This window comes from Tenrec ecaudatus, chromosome 17 (assembly GCF_050624435.1).
Source record: "Tenrec ecaudatus isolate mTenEca1 chromosome 17, mTenEca1.hap1, whole genome shotgun sequence".
Classification (NCBI taxonomy): Eukaryota; Metazoa; Chordata; class Mammalia; order Afrosoricida; family Tenrecidae; genus Tenrec; species Tenrec ecaudatus.
In genome coordinates this window covers 56,400,001-56,421,877 of record NC_134546.1, presented here as the reverse complement: position 1 = coordinate 56,421,877, position 21,877 = coordinate 56,400,001, and the positions used below count along the sequence as shown (strand labels likewise).

At 41.0% G+C, this 21,877-nt stretch overlaps 1 protein-coding gene and 1 non-coding gene across 2 annotated transcripts in view; both read left to right on the top strand.

Annotated features, from left to right (window-relative positions):
- REC114 (REC114 meiotic recombination protein) overlaps nucleotides 1-21,877 on the top strand; it is a 95,528-nt gene that overhangs the window by 4,738 nt on the left and 68,913 nt on the right. Inside the window, exon 2 of the mRNA XM_075535821.1 lies at nucleotides 18,541-18,630. Coding sequence (XP_075391936.1) covers nucleotides 18,541-18,630 — 90 coding nt within the window. The remainder of the gene's footprint in view (nucleotides 1-18,540; nucleotides 18,631-21,877) is intronic.
- LOC142431225 (small nucleolar RNA SNORA61) lies at nucleotides 13,290-13,409 on the top strand. Its single transcript, XR_012780765.1, has one exon. It is a non-coding gene; the product is annotated as a small nucleolar RNA SNORA61 (small nucleolar RNA).

The window sequence follows — 21,877 nt, the reverse complement described above, 5'->3', positions numbered from 1 at the left end:
AAGCTAAGGGAAACCATGACCTTCAGTTTTATAAAAGTGTACTGTTAAGTTTTTCACCTGTTGTATCTTTTTACACCATGGCTTACCAATCATTGGTTCCTTCGACCTTTTATTTTACGAGTGGATGTGGTTTTGGGGTATGTGTGTGTATGTGTTGAGAAGGTGAGAAGGAGTGGGATAGAAGAGTAAAGGGAAGAGAACAATTTCTTGCAGGTAGAGGATGCAATATGTGCAAAGGCCCCACACCTGGATAAACCTCGGTGTATGTCATGAGCATTGACAGAGATCAAGCCAGGAATGCTGGTGAGTAGAGAAAGAGGGCTCCCAGGAGAGGTACCTTGTGAACATTATTTTATATCAATAGGAGGCCACTGAAGGTTTCTAAGCAGGGACATTTCACCTTAGAAATATTACTATGATACTCTTGTTTCTCTTCAGATCGTAGAAATATTACTATGGCTGCAGGATAGTGATAGAATTGGAGGGGAATATGAATGGATGGAGGATATGAGTAGTGAGAGAAAAGACTTCTAGTATCTGTCAGAAACAACTGGTGGGGATTAGGGTACACTGGAATACGAGTAGGGTTTAGGATCCAAACCAGTTTGGGACATAATGAGTTTTAGTTTGCGCAGCATCCAAATGGAGACGTTGAGTAGGAAATTTGGCCTTCTGGTCAGAACTCAGAAGAAAGATATGGGCTGGAGGTGTAAATTTGTGAGTCAGCATCTTGAAGGAGATATGCATGGTCATGGGATTACATGAAACTGCAGGACCAACCATTACAAATCCAGTATTTGTAGGTCAGGTAAAGGCGGGCAGAGCCCTAAAGACTGATAAGGGACAGAGCGTTAAGAGGCACAGAGGAACACACAGGGCTTTCAAGGTTAGAGTCATTTCAGGAGGGAGACATTATTGACTTTGTTGAATGATACTGCAAAGTAAAGAATGATGAGTCAGGGTTTCACTGAATGTAGCAATGTGAGGTCTTTACCGAGAGGAGTTTCAATGGAGTGAAGGGGCTGGAAACCAGATATGAGTAGACTGAAGAGTGACCTGGTAGGTGAGGAAGTGAAGCTAAAGTGCAAAGACAATTCTTCTGAGATGGTTCACTGTGAGTGACAGTAGAGGTAGGGCATGTCGAATCATTCAACAAATCCGCTAACACTACAGCTAGAGATAATCCTTACAACTTCAAATCGGTCAATGTAGTAACACCCTAGTCAGCTAGTTGTATTCATGTGGACTCTGTATCCTGGGTTGAAGATGCAAACTGGGATGATGAAAAAGTTAAATTGGAGGGTGCAGAATTTACCATAGATACTCGAGTATAAGTTGAGTTTTCCAAGCACATTTTTAGTGCAGTTTTTGTGGTAAAATTAGGTGCCTTGGCTGATATTCGGGTTGGCTTATACTCGAGTGTATTTGGTATAATGTTGTTCTTGTTGTTGTTAGTTGACATAGAATCAGCTCTGACTCATTCCTAGTCTTGCACCATCTTCCGGATAGTTGATTTGTGTGAGTCCATTGTTGGAGCTATTATGTCATTACATCTTAGAGAATTTTTTTATTTTGCTGACTCTAGCAAACATGATGTTCTTTTCTAGTGACTGGTTTTTCCTGATGACAAGCTCAAAGTACGTCTCCTAAGAAACATTTTGGTCGTATTTCTTCTAAGACAGGTTTTTTACTTTCTGGTAGTCCACAGCATATACAGTATTCTTGGACAACACCCGAGTTTGAACACAATGCTGCTTCTGTCTTTCTTTTGCATTGCCCAACTTTTGTATGCTGTGAGGCAGTGGAAAAGGCCATGTCTTGGGTCAGGTGGCCTTTAGTCATCTGCGTGACATCTTTGCTATTTAAAAATATAAAGAGGTCTTTGGTAGAATATTTCCTCTTTTTAATTTCTTAACGGCTGCTTCCATGGACATTGATCATTGATTCAGGTACTTTGAAAAAATTGATAACCTCAATTTCTTCGTTTAAGATGATCTTGTTTATTGATTGGTGCATTTGTGAGGATTTTCATTTTCTGCATGTTCGGGTATAAATCCATACTAAAGTGTATTCTTTTATACGTGTTTATTGACAAATACCTCAAGTCATGTTCGTTTTCATCTCCCGCCAATCCTGATGTGGTGTTCATCTTTGTATAGTAGTTGTCTCTTCAAAATACTACATCATCTTGGTTTATTTGTTCAACATAAAAATTGAATCAATCAGATGAAGTGATGCAACTCTGCCAATGTGCCTTTTCCGATTTTGTGCCGTGCAGTAGCTCCTTATTTTGTTTCTCAACAACTGCTTCTTGATTCATGACCAGTTACTCAGTGTCATACAATCGATGCTGACTCATAGCTATCCCCGGTGGGTTTCTGAGTCTGTAATTGTTAATAAGAGTAGAAAGCCCTGTCTTTTTCCTGAGGAGCTAGTGGTGGTTTTGAACTGCCAACCATATAGATTGCAGCCCAATTTGTAACCGTTACACCACCGGGGCTCCGTTCTGGAATTTCCATTCTTCACAATGTTATCCAGAATTTGTTATGATTCACACTACTTAATGCTTTTTAAAGTAAATAAAACACAAGTAAGCATCTTTCTAGTACTTCTACTTTCCATCAAGATCCATCTGACATCAGGAGTGATATTTCTCATTTCACCTTGTAGTAGGTAGGTTTACTGTGCCAACCTGGCTAGCAGGAACATGTGGTATTAATTAGGTTGCCGTTTGATTGGAAGGCAAAGAGATAAATGACTCTGCAAGGCCCACTCCCTCCCTCTTTCTCTCTGGTGCTCCGAGTTTGATGGTATATGTGTGCTTTAGCAACGCTCTGCCTCAACCTGTGAGCTACACTACCTGTGGCCAGACCAACCTGTGGATCATGTTGCTGGAGCTTGAGACTCCTTCAAGATTCCTCATGCTGCTGGTGCATACATGGCTAGAGTTTGAGGCTGGTGGATCCTGTCTCCTTGCATTGCTTGTGTTTGATATCCCATCCAGGCCTGCTTCGCTAGACTCTCAAACCATTGACTGTTGGTGACCCGCCCTGCTGCTTGCTGCCTGTGGGCAGATTCTGCTTGCCTTGCACAAGGGAGGACTCTGCTTTCTGCTTTCTTGACCTTGGACCCAGCAGCCTACATGAGTTGAAGGACTTCCAGTATATTAACTGTTCCATGGATGTGAGTTGAACTGAGCTCTCTGTACTTCTGTAGACTAATTGGCTGTGATATTCCTTCTCATTGTATAATATATATGTATTATATATATATAAAATCATAAGTGTCCTGGTTTTGTTTTTCTAGAGAACCCTGCCTAACATACATCTCTTTTTCAGTTTCTAGCAGTACCATGTTGATGTATAGCTGTGTTTTAATTATCTTTAGCACATTTTTGCTAGTATGGGATATTAATGGTATTCAATGATTTTTGCATTTCACTTAGCCAACCTTCATTGGAATAGCCACAGATATGAATCTCTTCCAATCAATTGGCCAGGTAACTGTCTTTTGCATTTCTTGTCGGAGATGAGTAAGCTCTTTTGGTGTTGCATCAGTCTGTTGAAGCATCGGAATTGGTGTTCCATCAATTCCAAGAGCCTTGCATGTTCTCAGTGCGTTCAGTGGATTGTGGACGTCTTCCTCTTGTACCATGGGCTCTTGATCACATGCTACCTCCTGGAATGGTTGCGTACCGGCCAGTTCTTTTTGGTACAGTAATCCTGTGTATTCCTTCCATCTTCTTTTGCTACTGCCCATATGATTCAGGTTTTTGCCCAAAGAATCCTTCAGTGCTGTAATTCAAAGCTTGATTTTTCTCTTCAGTTATTTTAGCTTAAAAATGTCAACTGTTTTCTTTTTAAATTTTCTAACTCCATATCTTTGACCACTTAAATGTCTTCTCAAGCTATACTTTGCAATTTTCTGTTTTGCTTTTCTAGTCTTGAGTGGATTCTGAATTCAGATATGATGTATTCAAGATGGTACTTGGATGCCTGTGGATTTGATTAGATTTTCTTTAGCTTTAAGATGAACTTGAGCATAAGTTGGCTCCTGGCTTTGTCTTCATTGATAATTTTGAGTTTCACCATGGTGTATTTCTACAGAGGTGTAGATTTGATTCTTGCACCTAATCATTGATTCTGTTCTCAGAAAAATTGAAAAGCACTTCTGATGAATAAATCATTGGTCTTCCAGAATTCTATCATGAGATCTTTGGTGTTCTTCCTATGGGTGTATTTTTCAACTACGAATCCTCCTTTGTTTCTAATGTTTGCATTCCAATCATCAGTAATTACCAGTGCATCTTGATTGCATATTCAATCAATTTCAAATTGCAGCAGATTGCAAAAATGTTCAGTTTCTTCATCTTTGGCATTCAGGGTTGGTGGTAAATTTGAATAATAGTTGTATTAACTTGTCTTCTTTATATTAACCTATCACTAACAATGTTACATTCTAGGACCTTGAAATGTTCTTCTTAACAACTCATGCAATGCATCTCCCCTTCACTTTATTGTTATCTGCCTAGTACACCATGTGATTGTCAGTTTTACCAATGGCCAATGCCATGGCAACTCATTAATGCCTGGGATACGGATCTTGAAGGCATTATTCACTTTTGGTGACTTCTCATTGTACTCGGTTCGCGTGTTGCACATTTTTCGCTGTGATTACTAGTGGGTGTTTGCAGCGGTCACTTCCCGTTTTGAGTCAGGCCATAGCAGCAAAGGAAGCTTTGTCCCTCGCTTTTCTCAGGTGGACTCTATGAGGCGGTGGCTTTTTCCCGGGTATATTTCCAGTGTTTCATCCTGAGGGGCTTGTCTTTTCGCATTAAGTTTGTTGTTAGTTGTAGGTTTTCATTGACTGACTTTCAGAAGTAGCTCACCAGGCCTTATTTAATCTTTTAAACTGCCCCAACATGTTCTTTGTATGAGGACTTCTCTCTTAAAAATGAAATGAAACCAAACCAAACAAAAAACAAATTCATTGCCATTGACGCAATTCTGACTCTTAGCTACCCTGGTGACATACTGGTTTAAGCATTGGGCTACAAACTGTAAGGTTAGCAGTTCAAAATCATCAGCTGCCTCTGGGGAGGGCAATGAGGCTCTCTGCTCCGTAAAGACTTATAGTCTCTCAAACCCACAAGGGCAGACCGACCCTGTCCTACAAGGTCTCTTTTAAATACCGTCCTCCAAAGCATCTATGGTGGTTGTGCTGGCACAGATGTCCTTGATTAACTCGGGTTTTTAATGGTGCAACCCAGACGGTGTGAACTTTGGCCTTCCTGAGAATCTTACTGTCATCACATTCCCTGCCCCGCCTCTACAAAGCTCTTCATAATTGCATATAAGGAACAGCATTTTTCACATGGTTGGCATAAGGCCCTGGCTATCATGACAGAGACAAGGTTGTCTTTTGCAGTGCTTTAAAAAATTGAACATTTGTACCTTCTTTTGACTCTGTGCCGAGCCTCCCTGTCTGCTGTGATCTCTCTCAGCTCAGGTCTGTCATTTTGCGTGTGGGGGTTAAAAATGCAAAAGAAAGCAGGATTTGTTCTATTTCGTGGGCACTGTGACGATTGTGCAGCCGTAATAGTCAGAGGTGAGCCATGCGAAGAGCGACACTCTCTTAAGTCCCGTGGGAATTTCTTATTTTAAAAATATGAGCTAATAGCAGTAGAAATATATGTTAGATAAAATATTAAAAACTTTATTATGGACGAAAGGGTCATTCTGTTTTGCGTTAGTTTTCTCTTGAGAACGTTGAATTCAACTTGGTTGAACTTACTTTGAGTTTTTAAGTTTCTGTTGTATGGCGTAATCTATTTTCTTGAGACTGTGAGCCCTGGGCTTGCTGTTGGATATAGCATTGGGGGGCTGCAGCCACGTGGTGGGGGGCTGCAGCCACGTGGTGGGCTGCTCAGACTTGCTTGCGGAGGAAAGAATGCGGCTGCATGCGCCCATGAAGGTTTACAGCCTCACAAATGCTACTTGTTGGCAGTGGACTTGGGGTGTTTTACTTTTCTTTTAGTTTGGTTCTATATAGTTGCTTCAGTATAGAGAAGACTCATCATAATAGCTACATGCTCAGGGGAAATGTCAGCTCCAGAGACACGCATCAACATCTACTAAACTAGAAGCCCTTGCTGAGAGGCTAGGTCAAGTCTGAAACCTAAAAATTATAATATTTAGTATACCTAATATGTAGGCATGTTGACTTGTTTTAATACTCTGAATTGAGCAATGCTTATGACAAATTCCTATCTGGAGGCAAATTGGCCACAATTTGCATGGGTGTAAACTTGTAACTCTATAAGGATAAGTGTGCCACAGTGAGCCCCCCTCGCCCCCTCAAATCAATGGATTAGTGCGCTGCTTCTCAAATTTTCATGTACGTAGAAATCACTGGGGAATTTTCTAGAAATGCACATTCTGACTCAGTAGACCTGGTATGGAAAATGAGATTCTGTATTGCTAACAAGCTCCCAGGTGAGGTTAATGCTGATGCTGCTGCATTGAGGAGCACACTCTGAGAGGCAGGAGCTTAGAAGACCTTGGAGACAAAGGACAGAAGCCATACTAATAAAATAAATGTATGGAGGTGTGGGCTAGGGCAATCAGATTCTTAATGAATATGCAACTGTGATATTAATAGGGTTAATATTTAAACCATCTGTCGTCATTTAGGTGGAGTTGAGCAAGTGAAATACAAACTTGAACTTGATTTTAATTCATTACATCTGTTAGCCCAGCCTTTCTGAAAAGATCATCATAATAACAGATTGGTCCACTTCTCAAATTTTATGTCTGAATATAACTTAGTCTACTAATTTGAGAATGATTTTAAAAGATGATGTTGGTTTTTAATTTAAAGTTTTACCATGTTTTCCATATTCCAAGGGTTTCTCGTCCTATTTGATTGAGTCTGACAACTTCTTGGATTATTTTTTCCATTCAAAGGGGGAAAAATTAGCCCTTAATTTTTATGAGGAACTTAAAATAATTGCCCTAGTTAGAAAACAAGAAATAGAAAATGAAGTTCGTACTTGAAATGAACTTTAAAATGTAGATTCAACCTAAGATAGTCTTTGGATTCACTTAACAATTTCCTCCTCCTTTGTATTCCTAGTGCCTGTATCCAAACCTACTGCCCTTGAGTCAATTCTGATTCACAGAGGCTCTATAGAATAGAGAAGTCCCTCATAGGGTTTTTAAAACTGTAAATCTCTGCAGATATTCTATATTCCTGTAAACATCCTTTCCTTTTGTTTGGGGATGTAGTTAAGCAATTTGGAAACATAGATCCTTTCGAGTCTTGCTTTCAAGTTTTGTTAGGTGGGACCAGAGCAGCATTTGGTCTAAGGCGAATTCTAATCCACTCTTGAGACAAAACCCTTCTGAATGCTTTACCCGATGCCCTGTGAATTAGGGTTTTCCCTCTGTGCCCCAGGTGAGCTTTGGGTATTGTTCTCACAGATCCTTTCAGCCAGGTGGTTCTTTCCCTAGCCACATATAAGCACTGATCCGTACTCTGCATTAGACTAGAGCTTCCCACGAGTACAGATTTCTGGCATGTTCTCTGTTGCTGCCCTCTCTTCTCTGGTGTTCTGTCCTGTGGATGGAGGACAGGCTTGACCTTCCTGGGGTCCCAACTCCCATCTCTTGAACTCAGGGAGACTTCCAGGTTCCACCTGGGTTCCTCCTCCTTTCTGGCCTAGACAGTCTCTCCAAGAAGTACTATGAGAGTTACCTGATCTATTTTCTGTCATTTCTTGAAGCTCTCTGTCCTTCATTACCTGATGCTCAGTGTCTTGAAAATGGTTGCTTCCTCTGATTTGTCCAGTGTTAGAGTTGTTTGGGGCAGGAGGGTAAATCCAGTCTTTCTTAGTTCATGATGGCCAGAAGTGGAACTCCACAGTGCGTCTTTTGCTTTAGCCTCTCTTTTTTTCCCCTCCTGTTAGTACATTAGTTCAGCACAAAATAGGATGGCATCACCTCCTAGGAACTTGACATTCATTTAGGCAATGGGGATACTTCAGAGATACTATGGAAATGCCCTTGTACTTCATAACAGTCTTTAAATATTAGGGCAGTTGAGTAAAGGTTTAAAAGTGTAAGTAGGACCCAATCACTAAGGCGTCCTGGAGGCACAGAAAGCCAACTAGGCTTCCTAAGTGAAAGGCTGCTGACGGAAAGGTTGGTGGCTTAAGCCTACCGGCATGCGCAGCAAGAAAAAGAGGTGGCAGTCTGACTCCCTAAAGGTTACAGTTGCAGAAACTCCAGGGAACAGTCTGCTCTGTCCTGGAGTCAATTTGATTGGGTTTTGGGTTTTGATCACAACAGCAATGCTCCTCCAGGGGAAGTTGGGTTTTCCATCAGGGTCTCTGGAATGTGTGTTGAAATTCCCACCATCTGCTCTAGACCTGCTGAGTCTGAATCTCTATGCTTGTCTCTCTAGGTGATTCTTACATACTTCCATCCGTCCTTAGGCCCCGATTCTGCAGGGTGGAGAAGGAACAATTGACTAATTCTTATCTAGAGCTTTACAACTTATGAAGTATCTTCATAAACCTCGTCCCATTTAATTCTCACAACTCTGTAGGTCTTCTTACTGTTGTGTGGATGAGAAACTGAAGCCTGCATGCGCAGATAGCTTGCCAAGTTTTACCTAGGGAGTAGAAGAACTGATTCTAAAGCATCGGTCTTCCTCCAGTCAGATGCGCATTCTCTGTACCGTGCTACTTCCTGGATGGATAGCTTATGAGTTACAGTGTCATGCAGCTTGCTTTTTTTTTTTTTGAAGAGCGAATGCGTTAGATTGTATAGTCGTTAGGATTAAGATGGGCTTTGAGTGACAGAGAATACAAAGAAGCATGAATGTTTATTGTTCTCCCTGGCAGAAGTCCAGGACTTGTATGACACACCACAGTATCAGGAAGTAGGGCTCCTCTTTGCTTGTTCCTCGGCATACATAGTCTGTGCTGTACACAGATGGTGGAGGAAGGAAGACGGGGAAAAGGAACTTTCCTAAAAGCTGCTGCATGACGCTCCCTCCTCGAACACAGTGACCAGCACGTAGACCTCAGGCCATCCTAGCTGCATGGACAGCTAGTAAATGAGTCTGTCGCTCATTGGAGTCACGTTTCTACTTTAAGAATAAGAGGATTTTTTTTTTTGCCATATAAGAAAGAAAATGGATATTAGAGACCAATACATGTATCTTCAATTCTGGAGGCTGCTAAGAAATGAAGATTTACTCCTGGGACCCTGGTTAGCACTCAGATGTCATTTTCTAGTAACGCTAACTGCAGTAAAATAACTGACTTAGTGTGTAATTAGTCTATATCAATGCATCGATTAGTACTCTCCGATGCTCTCTAAAGTAAGGCTGTGTCTTTGCTAAAGCCCTAGATCTCACAGACCATTAACCCTTCCGATGACCCTACAGCGTAGTTGTCCCTATGCTGAGTTTATAGGTAAGAATATGAAGTATACGTACCACCTTGTTTGGTGGTGCAGAATTGTACTTTGTAAAATACTGTACTTTTTTGAAAATTGAAGATTTGTGGTAACCCCCCGCCCTCCCCGCACCACCACTGCTTTGTTGCGGTGGTCTGGAATCCCATTATTTCTGGCATTTGCCTATACGTCCACATGGCAGAGCTGAGATTTGATCTCAGGCCTAGTGATTCCAAATCATGTCTTTTATAAAATGGTAGCCATGAATGCTGTTCACCAAATATACTTTATTGCCTATCTTATTCTCCTGGAGCTATGTGTACCTTATGTCTGGTTTTGGCTAATGAAATATGAGCAGAACGAACATGTGTCATGAGTAGATGCTGTAAGAACAAGAACATGATTACCGTATATACTTGAGTATAAGCTGACCTGAATACTAGCCCAGGCACCTAATTTTACCACAAAAACTGCATTAAAAAATGTGCTGACAAACTCGGCTTATACAGGAATATATATGGTATCTTAGTCTTTCCCCTTGCTACCATGTTGCAGATAGGGCCTGCTCTGTCTGTCTAGGTCCTATAGTAAGAATGATGGTGTGGTAGTTACATAATTTTGTGTCAACTTGAAGTGTAGGTTTGGAGTCTAGCTTATCAGTCAGGCCCCAGTTTGATGACCTCATTTGAAGGTGCCACAGAGATCAATGGCTTTCTGGGGTCAGGCAACTTTCTCTCTCTGCTTTCATCCTCCTGCTGTCAAGTTACTGGGAGAGCTGCCAGAGCCCTGTGATCCACTGCTATTTGATCCACAAGACTTTGCACCCACCAGCCTATGATCTTCCTGCATTCTGCATCATTGCATGTGGCTGCATGAGTCTGGAGGGACTTATGTACTAATATCAGACTTATGGACTAGTATTGGACTTACGGACTTGATCTGGATCGGGCTGAGATGTTTTCTTGGTATATAATTACTTCTTGATATAAAACTCTCTCTTACACATAGATGAGTATCTTTGAATTTTTTTCTCTAGTCAACCCGACTTAACATCAATGCATAATGTGGTACAGATTATGCTGACAGCGAAGAGGGAGAGTGGGTGGGTAATGTGATAGTGTGAGTGAGAAGGAAACCTTTGCTTCTGAAGATTGCTAATTTCTACAGCGTGTCCTAGACTATTCAGATGGATAGGTACAGAAATATATATTTTTTATACTTAGGAGCCCTGATCGTGTAGTGGTTATGAGTTGGACTGCGATCCACAAGGTCAGCGGTTCAAAACCACCAGCAGCTCCTCAGGAGAAAGGCTGGAATTTCTATTCCCATAAGCAATTTTTACAGTCTCAGAAACCCACAGAGGATTGTTATGAGTCAGCGATGACTCTCAATAGCAGAGGTTTTTTTAATAGTTAAATTTAATTGGATTATATGCTGAATACAGCATAGAATACTTAATATTTGAGGACCAGCTTGGTACCTGATATCCTGGCATGTTTTTCATTACCTGTGGCAGAGAACTGTTTATTGAATGGGTATTTCCAGTTTAGGATCAGTATCTATTCTTTCCTCAATGAATACAAGCTTAATTTCATGTTTTAAATAAGCAGAGGCCACGGCTTGTTTATGTAACATGAGTGAAGCTAGACTACAAATACAGGGTAGAAAAACTGGGCTTTCGACTCCCATAAACAGTTAACAGTTTTGGAAACCCATAAGGCTTAGCTAGGAGTCAAGCATTGACTCCATGGAAATAAGTTTGTTTTTTTTTGGGGGGGAGACAAACATTTTGTTCTGTTAAGTGCTTCAAGAAGTCCAAGAAGTTACAATTAAAAATGAGACTTAATTCAGGTAAGCGTTGAACTGCTAACCACAAGGTTGGCAGTTCAAATCCACTAGCTGCTCCTTGGGAGAAAGATGAGGCTGTCTGCTCCCCTAAACATTTACCACCTCAGAAGCCCTTCATAGGGTCACTGTGAGTCAGAAACGCCTTGATGGCAGAGGGTTTGCGTTTTTGGACTGTGTGCTAGATGCTATGTAGTGTGTTATCTAGAGATGATTAAGGCATCGCCACCAAAAGAGGCAGCCAATTAAGCTCAAGAACCTGCTCATTTGGAATAAGAGTGTGTTTCACCTCACAAATGATAGGGAAGCATCTGGGAAATAAAGCATTTTTTAAACTCCCAGATTTGGATCTGCAGCTTAGATATTAGAATTATTCTGGGCTAAACGGGCCCTGTTTGGGAGCGGATGGAAGAGGAGGCCTGTGAGGCTAGCACATAATGGTGTGAGGGCTGACGGACCTGGCACTCGGTGCCGATGGGCGGTATTGTTCTGGCCATACTTGGTGCTTGCTTGTTGTACTTTACTGGTCTGGGGAAAATTTGAAGGATTTTTCGAACACATCAGAGAAATGTGCCTACAATGGGTTGTCAGGGTAAGAACAATAACCAGAGGGGCTTTTATCGGTAATTTCAAAGGCACGAAGAACTTATTCCTCTGTTGCATAGAGGTATTTAAGTAAATGCCTTCTATTTATGGCTACTAATTGAGACAATTACATTAACTTAGCTAGATTTAAAACAACTGGCTAACTTCATGACCAAATCTTATTCTTAGGGATTTATGGTAAAAGAAAGGGAATCACCTCTTATGCTTGGATGTATCAGATAATTTTTGTAGATTTAAAAATAAAAAAGAAGCCTCAGGTACACGTACACAAGGGAGACTTTGAAACATCCCAGGAAAGCTGAAATGGAAACATAAGGGAATGTTTTTCTACAACTTTGAATTACTCTTTTTTTTGTCTGTGTGTAACTGTTGTTTTTATAATTGTTTTCATGATTATTTTGCTATTAGCATTTTGTATGCCTGCAAAATGTCTAAAACAAGACACTGGGTTTTGGAGTTTGGTAATGTGTATGTAACAGGACCTCTCGCATTACACAATACACTCTACGAATCAGTTGAAGTGATTCATGAGTCTCTTTATGTACAAAGAAGCGCTTGTCATCGGTAGATTCCCCAGCACCCTTTCCCTTTCTTGAAAATCAGTGAGGAGGTAGCTAGTGGATAGCCTACTTAGCAATTAATTTCACTCATTTAGGGTACGTTAGGACAGTAAGGGAAGTACATTTGAAATGTTTTTCTATATTTTGATAAAGTGCTTTTACTTTTATATTTAATTTTAGGTTTCCATTGTAATACTCAGAAGCCAAGAACTCACCGCCACTGAGTCCATTTGGATGCATAACAACCCTAAAGAGCAGGGTAGAACTTCCCCGGAGGCTTTCCAAGACTGTAACCTTTTATAGGAGTAGAAAGCCTCATCTTTCTCCTGAGGAGTGGCCATTCGTTTTGAACTACTGACCTTGCGATTAGCAGACCAACACTAACCATTATACCACCAGGGCTCCTGCAGTACAGACTTGGACACAAACACGTGCATAAAATATCCATCAAGAAATCTTCCGGGGTATTTCACTGATAGATAAGCTGTCTCTGACAAGCCAGCTTGTGATAGGCAGACTCCAATGAACTCTCAGGGTGAGCCATGTGTTGATGGCCAAATACTGCAAGAGACAGAGTTCAGGCTGATGTAAACCTTAAGCTACATTAGATTAGCATCTGGGATACAGAGCAGATATAAAAGTGATGTATGTCCTTACTGACCCCTTCAAATTAATATCTTTGTCTTTTATGACTTGGTCAGTAGAGAGAACATTTTTCTTTGAGCTTGCCATTTTGCTTTAATGTGGACACCCGGGGCAAATACTAAACTGTCACTCATTAGAAATATTTCCCAAAGTCAAGAGTAAGTAATCGACCCTTTGGATTCCTTGTCCCTCAGATCTAAATATAGGTCTGAGTGGCTGAAAAAGAAGGGAAAATAAAACTGAAGTGGACTTAAGAGTTTAATAACTTACAAGTTCATTTCAAACATAGAAAAAAAGAATAAATAATCGTTTTATTAGCTATTTGAATTTTTGGAGCCCTGGTGGCATGGTGGTTGCATGTTTGGCTGCTAACCTCGGGGCCAGCAGTTCAAAACCATCAGCTGCTCCGTGGGAGAAAAAGGAGACTTTACACTCCCGTCAACAGTTAAGGTCTGGGAAACTCACAGGGCACTTCTACTCTGTCCTGTAGGGGCGCTAGGAGTCAGCATCACCTTGATGGCAGTGACTATTTGGTTTGGTTTTCATACCTAGTCTGCTTCTTTCTTACTGTGTAATTTTGAAGTAAGCCCCATTCACCAGTTATGATTTCAGTTTGCAGTTCTAAAAAGGACTTAAAATAATATAGCCATAATGCTATCATCACACTAAAAATTAACAGTAATTCCTTAATATTATTATCAAATAGTCAAGTGCTCAAATTTCAAAGAATCTAAATACCTGTGTCTCTTTTTTTTTTTTCTATCAAGAGGTACACGATCTTCTTTTCCTTGGCAAACACATCTGTTGATGCTGAGGTGCAGTACCTAGAGGCTTTAATTGTTAGTGTCGCCTGGTGTCAGTTCAGGCCCGTACCAACCCGGCATACATTAGAGTGACCCTGTGCCGTTCTCACAACCGTTGCTGTGTCTGAGTCAGTCTGTTTCATTCAGACTCTTCCTCTTTTGCACCAACTCACTTTCAGGTCTGATGTCTCGCTCTCTCCCTCTGCCCTCTTCTGAACCCGGCTTGGATTTCTGGCAGTGCTCTGTTGATATATTGCTGCAACTCTTTTTTGTTTGTTTGTTTCTATGTTTGTGTGGCTTCACCAAAATCTTACTGTTATGTGATGTGATATTAATGATATTGTTTGAGAATGCAGAAGCATTCTGTTGGACCACTACTGTTTAGACAGGTATATAAGCAGGGACCACACCCTCCCCCCAAATAACAAACAACAACCTAGAATTGCTCTGAGCAGAGTGGAGCTTACTTAGTACGCGTTTTCCCATTAGATGAGCACTGAGGGACTCTCTCTGAGTTAGTGCACTCAGTGGCATCTCCTGAAGAAGTTCTTTCTGGTCACGGAATTTTTTCATTAAAACCGTTTCGCTTGAACCTTGTTTTTTTGTTTTTTCTTTGTGATGGTTGTTTGAAGAGAACAGTATGTGGCTGTGAAAGTTTGTTTCCTGCGCAGGAAAAATGCCAAAGAAATAGTTGTAATGTTGAACACAGCTTACAGGGACAGCGCGATGGGAAAAACCTTCGAGCGGTTTTCTCGTGTCAAAAAAGGTGAAATGTCTGTTGATGAAAAGCCTTATTCTTGATGCCCGCCAACTTCCCTTATGGACAAAAATGTCTACTTGTAGTACATTTGGAGTTCGTTCTACCCGATCATGCTGTTAATCAAATTTTCTATTTAGAGATTCTGAAAAGCTAGCATAATGATGTGCAACAAAAAGGCCTGATTTGTGGCAGACGGGGGACTGCTTTTCCACCACGACCATGTACCTGCTCATGCAGCCATCTCAGTGTGCCAGTTTGGGGCAAAAAAACCAGCATATCTCTCTTGTCCCACACATCTTATCCACCTGACCTTGCTCCGCGAGATTTCTTTTTGTTTCCACAAATGCAAAGGGACATGAAAGGACAGCAACTTGATGACATAGAAGAGGTGAAGAAAAAACAAGGGAGGTGCTGTCAACCATCCAAACAGATGAATTTGAAAAATGCTTCCAAGAATAGAATCACAGATTTGACAAATGTGTTAAGTGTAATGGAGAAGACTTTGAAGGTGATAAGGTTGTTTGGTTAATATATATATATCTTTGGGAAAAAAATCCATTTGGGGGGTGTGTACCCCCAGTAGATGAGTGAATGCTTCCAGTATCGCATCTCCTTGTTGAAAGGTTGTGTCATTTCCTGGAGCTTTGTTTTCCCCAATGTCTTCAGCGCAGCTTGGACTTCTTTCAGTAGTATTGTTTCTTGATCCTGCGCTACCTCCTGCGATAGATGAACTTGGCCAGCTCTTGGTGCTACACTTGCTCTGAGTATGCCTTTTATCATCTTTTGATGCTCCCTGCTTGGTTACATAGTTCACCCATGGAATCCTGTAGAATTGCCACGGAGGTTTGAAATTGTTCTTGATCTGTCAGCTTGAGAAATGCTGAGTGTACATGTCTCTTTTGGTTTCTAGATCCATGTTTATGAGAATACTCGGCTTTTCCTTTCAAGCCACCCTTTGATACTCGAAATAATGGTCAACTTTTTTACACCCTAATTTCTTTTATTTGTTTATCAGTGTTTTATTGGCTATATGATGGCACTTAATTATGGATCTTAGCAAATTATTATTTTTTAAAATCATTTTATTAGGGGCTCATACCACTCTTCACAATCCATACATACATCATTTGTGTCCAGCACATTTGTACATATGTTGCCATCATCATTCTCAAAACACCTGCTTTCTACTTGAGCCCTTGGTATCAGCTCCTCATTTTTCCCCTCCCTCCCAGCTCCCTCCTTCCGCAGAACCCTTGATAATTTATAAAGTATTATTATTTTATCATATCTTACACCATCCGATGTCTCCCTTGCCCACTTCTCCACTGTCCATCCCCCAGGGAGGAGGTTATATGTAGACCTTGTCATCTGTTCCCCCTTCCTCCCTCACCTCCCTCCACCCTCCCCATATTGCCACTCTCACCACTGATCCTGAGGGGGTTCATCTGTCCTGGATTCCCTGTATTTCCAGTTCCTATCTGTGCCAGTGTACATCCTCCAGCCCAGCTGGACATGTAAGGTAGAATTGGGATCATGATAGTGGGAGGTAGGAAGCATTTAAGAATTAGAGAAAAATTGTATATTTCATTGTTGCTACACTACACTCTGGCTTGTCACCTCCCCGCAGCCTTTTTGCGAGGGGATGTCCAATTCCCCCAGATGGTCCCTGGGTCCCCACTCTGTACTCCCCCTCATTCACAATGCTATGATTTTGTTGTTGTTGTTCTTTGATGCCTGATACCTGATCCCTTCGACATCTTGTCATCTCACAGGCTAGTGTGCTTCTTCCATGTGGGCTTTGTTGTTTTTTAGCTAGATGGCTGCTTGGTTGTCTTTAAGCCTTTAAGACCCCAGATGCTCTATCATTTGATAACTGGGCACCATTAGCTTTCTTCACCACTTTTGCTTATGCACCCACTTTGTCCTCAGCGATTGAGTCGGGACAGGCTGGTGTGCTTCTTCCATGTGGGTTTTGTTGGTTCTCAGCTCGATGGCTGCTTGTTTATTTTCAGGTCCTTAAGACTTCAGGTGCTATATCTTTTGGTAGCTGGGCACCATCAGCTTTCTTCACCACATTTGCTTGTGCACCCACTATCTTCAGTGATCGTGCCAGGTAGGTGAGCATCTCAGACTGCCTAATTGTTAGAACAAAGTGTTCTTGTGTTGAGGAGTACTTGTGGATGGGCCCACTGTCCATGTGTTTTCTTAATACTCAACCTATAAATATATGTACATAGATCTATTTCCCCCTCATCGTATATAAATACATTTACATCTTTATATGCCTGTATTTAAATCTCTATGACTACCCTTTGCCGCCTAGTTCTTTCCTCTATTTCTTTGTACTTTCCTCTTGTTCCACTATCATGTTCTGCCTTCATTTGGGTTTTAGGAATTCCTCTCAGTTGCATTGCCCTTGATCCAGCCCTGCCAGACCTTCCACACCCTCCTTGACACTGATTTTGGATCACTTGTTATTCTCTTGTCCCTGGGCTTGTTTACACCATCTTCCTTTCTCCCGCCTCCCCTATACCCATGTTCCCCCGGGATGACATCCCGTTGTTCTCTTTTCTGGCTTCTTTATTCCACCTATCCCTTCTAGGTAGACATGCTATGTACCATCACAAGACTGAGTACAATGAAGCAACAACAGAAAGTAAAACAATAGCTACAACAACAACAACACACACATGCATACACACACAAACGTATGACTAGTTCAGGGTCTGTTTTCCTTCACAGGTGCTTTCCAGTCAAGTCTGATGGGTGTTATGCACCACCTCTATCCCTGGGGACTTCATTGCTCTGCTGCATGCCCCCAGAGGGTGGCTTCGGCTTGTTGAGCTCATGACAAGCACAATTCCCCACCGTGTGTCTCTAGTGTTGTCCCCAATGCATCATAATTTCTTTCATTTGCTGTAACTACTGTACGTTCAAGAGCAGGTTTCAGGGTCTCTTCTGACATCCATTCCATTTCAAACCAAACCTACTGCCATCATTTAATCCCAGCTCATAGCAACCATAGAGGATAGAGTAGAATTGCTGCAGTGTTTCTTAGGCTCTAAATGTTTCCAAAACCAGATTAGCCTTGAACATGTTTCACTCCCCGAGTAGTATGTGTGTATGTGCAGTCGTATTGAAAATAGTGGTGCGAAAGAACATGGGAGAACTTGAGGGGGGGTAGAGAATGCAATTAATGTTGGTGGAGGTAAACAGAACGGTGACACAAAATGCAGCGTGTGTCCAGTGGCATTGCCCTGGCCATGTAGAAAGTGTTGAATCAGTATATATTTTTTGTATGTATTTCACCAAAAGTTAAATAAATGAAGTGAGGATTTTGGCCTATTTTCGTCATCAACAATGATTTCATGGGACTCTTTTATATTTGGGATTTTTATGTGAGGATAAATGAAATAATGTGTGTGAAGTCTAAGGGTTAGAGAGAAACACCAGGTTTGGTAGGGTTGTGAAAAGGGGATTCTTTGTTTGAAGAAACCGGAGCTTTGAAGCCTCACAACAGCCCTGTAGAATGAATATTAACCCCAGCTTACAGACAGAAAAACAAGGCCCACAGCGAATCATTCACAAGAGTGTAACTGGCAAGTGGTTGGCTCAAGGCTCTCATTTCTGTTTCTTAATCTAGTAGTCTTCTTGTTTCAAAGTACTGGTTTTGGTTATATATATATTTTAAGTTTGAGTATTCATTACAAGACAGTGATTTCCTGGAAAACGAGATGAAAGGAAACATCCAGCGTCGGAAGGTCAGTCAGAGAAGATAATTTGGTTATCGTTATGTGTGCATCAGCATTACAAAAGTGTGTTATCTTATGTGTATTTCTGTCTCTCTCTTTTCCAAGGTCTTTGATTCCAGTGAAGAATCCGGGTATCTTGTTCTCACCATAGTTGTCTCAGGTCATTTGTTCATTTCTCAAGGACAAACACTACTGGTAGGTTTTATAACTGTTTTTAATACATAAATATATTTCTTATTCTCCATAGGTTTACATTAATTTTATATCCTTCAGCTTTTTCAGTCTTACTGAAATCCATCAAGCTCAGAAAATTAAATATTTATTGAATGTGTTACTACAGTGTAAAATATAAAAAATGTGCAATACAAAATATATAGACGACCTTAAGGAAGTGCAGTGCTTTGTTGGGAGTCTAAGTGGGTCAAGGAATTGGAATCAACCAATATTTTAAAGGATTCTTAATTTGGAGACCAGTTTGTGGTGGGTTTTCCAGATAGGGAGAATAGCATACACAGAGGTATATAGTCAAGGAAATAGCTTAAAGTAAGGAAAGAAACCTTGATGGATGCTTTTATTAATATATATAGCTCTCTATAAACTGATTCCACTTATAAAAATGCATTTGTTCTTTATTCTAGGCATAATAAAAATTTTTACCACAAAAAGTATATAAAGGAGAAAATAACACTGTGCTTGAATGTTTGAGTTTGAATTGATAGATAAAAGGAAACAAAGAAACAAGATAGTTATTAACTTATTAAATGTTTAAGAAAGAAAATGTAATGGAAGCTATGAATAATATCTATGACTAGCTGTGAATAATATCTACATTCAAACCCAAATCAGACTCACTACCTTCAAGTCTCAATACTGACTCCTAGCAACCCCTGTGAGTTCCTGAGACTGTTTACTGGAGTAGAAAGTGCAGTCTTTCCTCCACGGAGCTGCTGGTGGTCTCGAACTGCCGATCATGTGGGTTGCAGACCAACTCATAACCACTCTGTCACCATTCAATCAACGAAGCGTTACTAAAGTCTACATCTACAGAATTCATTTATTTACCAGTATTTATTGAAGAGTAACTACATGTGGGGCCTGGTTCTCTAAGTGCTAGGGATATAGCTGTGCAAACCAAAGACACACTCCCTGTCGCCGTGTTGTGTCCTCATTCTAAGATGAAAAGACCTTAATTTTTGGTGAATTTCTTATGTGTTTTTATCATATTTTGATGGTATAATTCAATAAATGTCTAGCTATGGCTTGTCTAGCCATAATCTATGTAACTCCTACCAAATGGTAAAAACAAAACAAACAAACAAAAAAAAAACCACCCACCTCACAGGACAGGGCAGAATTGACTCTGGGTTTCCAAGGTTGTAAATCTTTACAGGAGTAGAATGCCTTGTCTTTCTTGCATGGTTTCAAACTGCGGACCTTGTGGTTAGCAGCCTAATGCATAACCACTACACCACCTGGGCTCCAATGACTGGGTAGGACCATGCAAATAAGATAGAGGAGACTTTAATCAAGGGCTCGGTTTTGCCATCCCACTAACTGTGTGGATTCCTAATTTGTTTACCTGTTCTTTTGATGGTTATTTGGTTTGTATCCAGTTTGGGGCTATTATGAAGAAAACTGCTGTAAAGATTCCTATGTTGGCCTTCGTGGGAATATGTGTTTTCATTTTTCTTGGATAAATGCCTAGGAGAAACTTCTGAGTTGTGTAGTACTTATGTTTAGCTCATTTTTTAAAAAAACAACAAAACTGTTCTCCAGCGTTGCTTTGCTGCCCGCAATGCAGAATGGCTCTGGCTGGTGCACAATGTCACTAACACAGTATTGTCAGCCCTTTAACTGGGCTAGTGGGTACTTGTGGTTTTAATTTGCATCCCTTTAGTGGTTATCATGTTGAGCATTTTCATACAGTTGTCATTTGTATGTGTCATCCGTCAACTGCTTCGTCTCGTCAGTGCTTTTCAGTGGCCTTGCTTGTGTTCTTACGACTGAGAGGGAGCAGTCTTTTTAATGCTGCAGTTCTCTCAGCAGAAAGGCGTTCTGCACAGACCTTCCCGTCTGTGACTCGCCGCTCCATTTCTTAGCGGTGTCTTTCTTTAATCGTTTTATTAGGGCTCATGCAACTCGTATCACCATCCATCCATACACCAATTGTGTAAGCACATTTGTACATTCATTGCCCTCATCATTCTCAAACATTTGCTCTCCACTTAAGCCCCTGGCATCAGCTCCTCATTTTTTCCCTCCCTCCCCACTCCCCCCTGCCTCCTGAACCCTTGATAATTTATAAATTATTATTTTCTCATATCTTGACCTGTCTGACGTCTCCCTTCACCCACTTTTCTGTTGCCCGTCCCCCAGGGAGGAGGTCACATGTAGGTCCTTCTCATTGGTTCCCCCTTTCCAACCCACCCTCCCTCTACCCTCCGAGTATCTCCACTCACACCACTGGTCCTGAAGGGATCATCCGCCCTGGATTCCCTGTGTTTCCAGTTCCTATCTGTACCAGTGTGGATCGTCTGGTCTAGCCAGACTTGCAAGGTAGATTTGAGATCATGAATAGTGAGGGGTGGGTGTGGGGAGGAAGCATTTAGGAACTAGAGGAAAGTTGTATGTTTCATTGTTGCTTCATCGCACCCTGACTGGCTTGTCTCCTCCCCGAGACCCTTCTGTAAGGGGATGTCCAGTGGCCTACAAATGGGCTTTGGGTCTCCACTCTGTACTACCCCCTCATTCAATATGGTAAGGTTTTTTTGGTCTGATACCTGATCCCTTCGACACCTGTGATAGCTCAGGCTGGTGTGCTCCTTCTATGTGGGCTTTGTTGCTTCTGAGCTAGATGGCCTCTTGTTTATCTTCAAGACTTTAAGACCCCAGATGCTATATCTTTTGATAGCTGGGCACCACCAGTTTTCTTCGCCACATTTACTTATGCACTCGCTTTGTCTTCAGCGATTGTGTTGGGAAGGTGAGCATCATAGAATGCCAGTTTAATAGAACCAAGTATTCTTGCATTGAGGGAGTACTTGAGTGGAGGCCCAATGTCCATCTGCTACCTTAATACTAAACCTATAAAGATATGTACATAGCTCTATTTCCAAAGATGTGTCATTTGAAAAGCAGTAGTTTAAAATTTCGATGAAGTCTAATTTTTTGTCATGTATGCTTTTTATGTGATTTATTCAATATTTGCTCCTCAATGCTTGCAAAGCTATTTTTCTAATGGCTTCTTTCCTCTACAAGTTGCGCAGTTTTAGCGCTCATACTGAGGTCTGTGGTTCCTTATGAATTTTTCTCTAGTATTATTTAGTAGCATTAACATTTTTATTGTCAATATTACATTTTGTATAGAGTCCTTTCTGTCCCTCAGCAAAGCAATTTGGTTTCAAAAAAATTACTTTATTGTTTAAATATGGAATAGTAAATC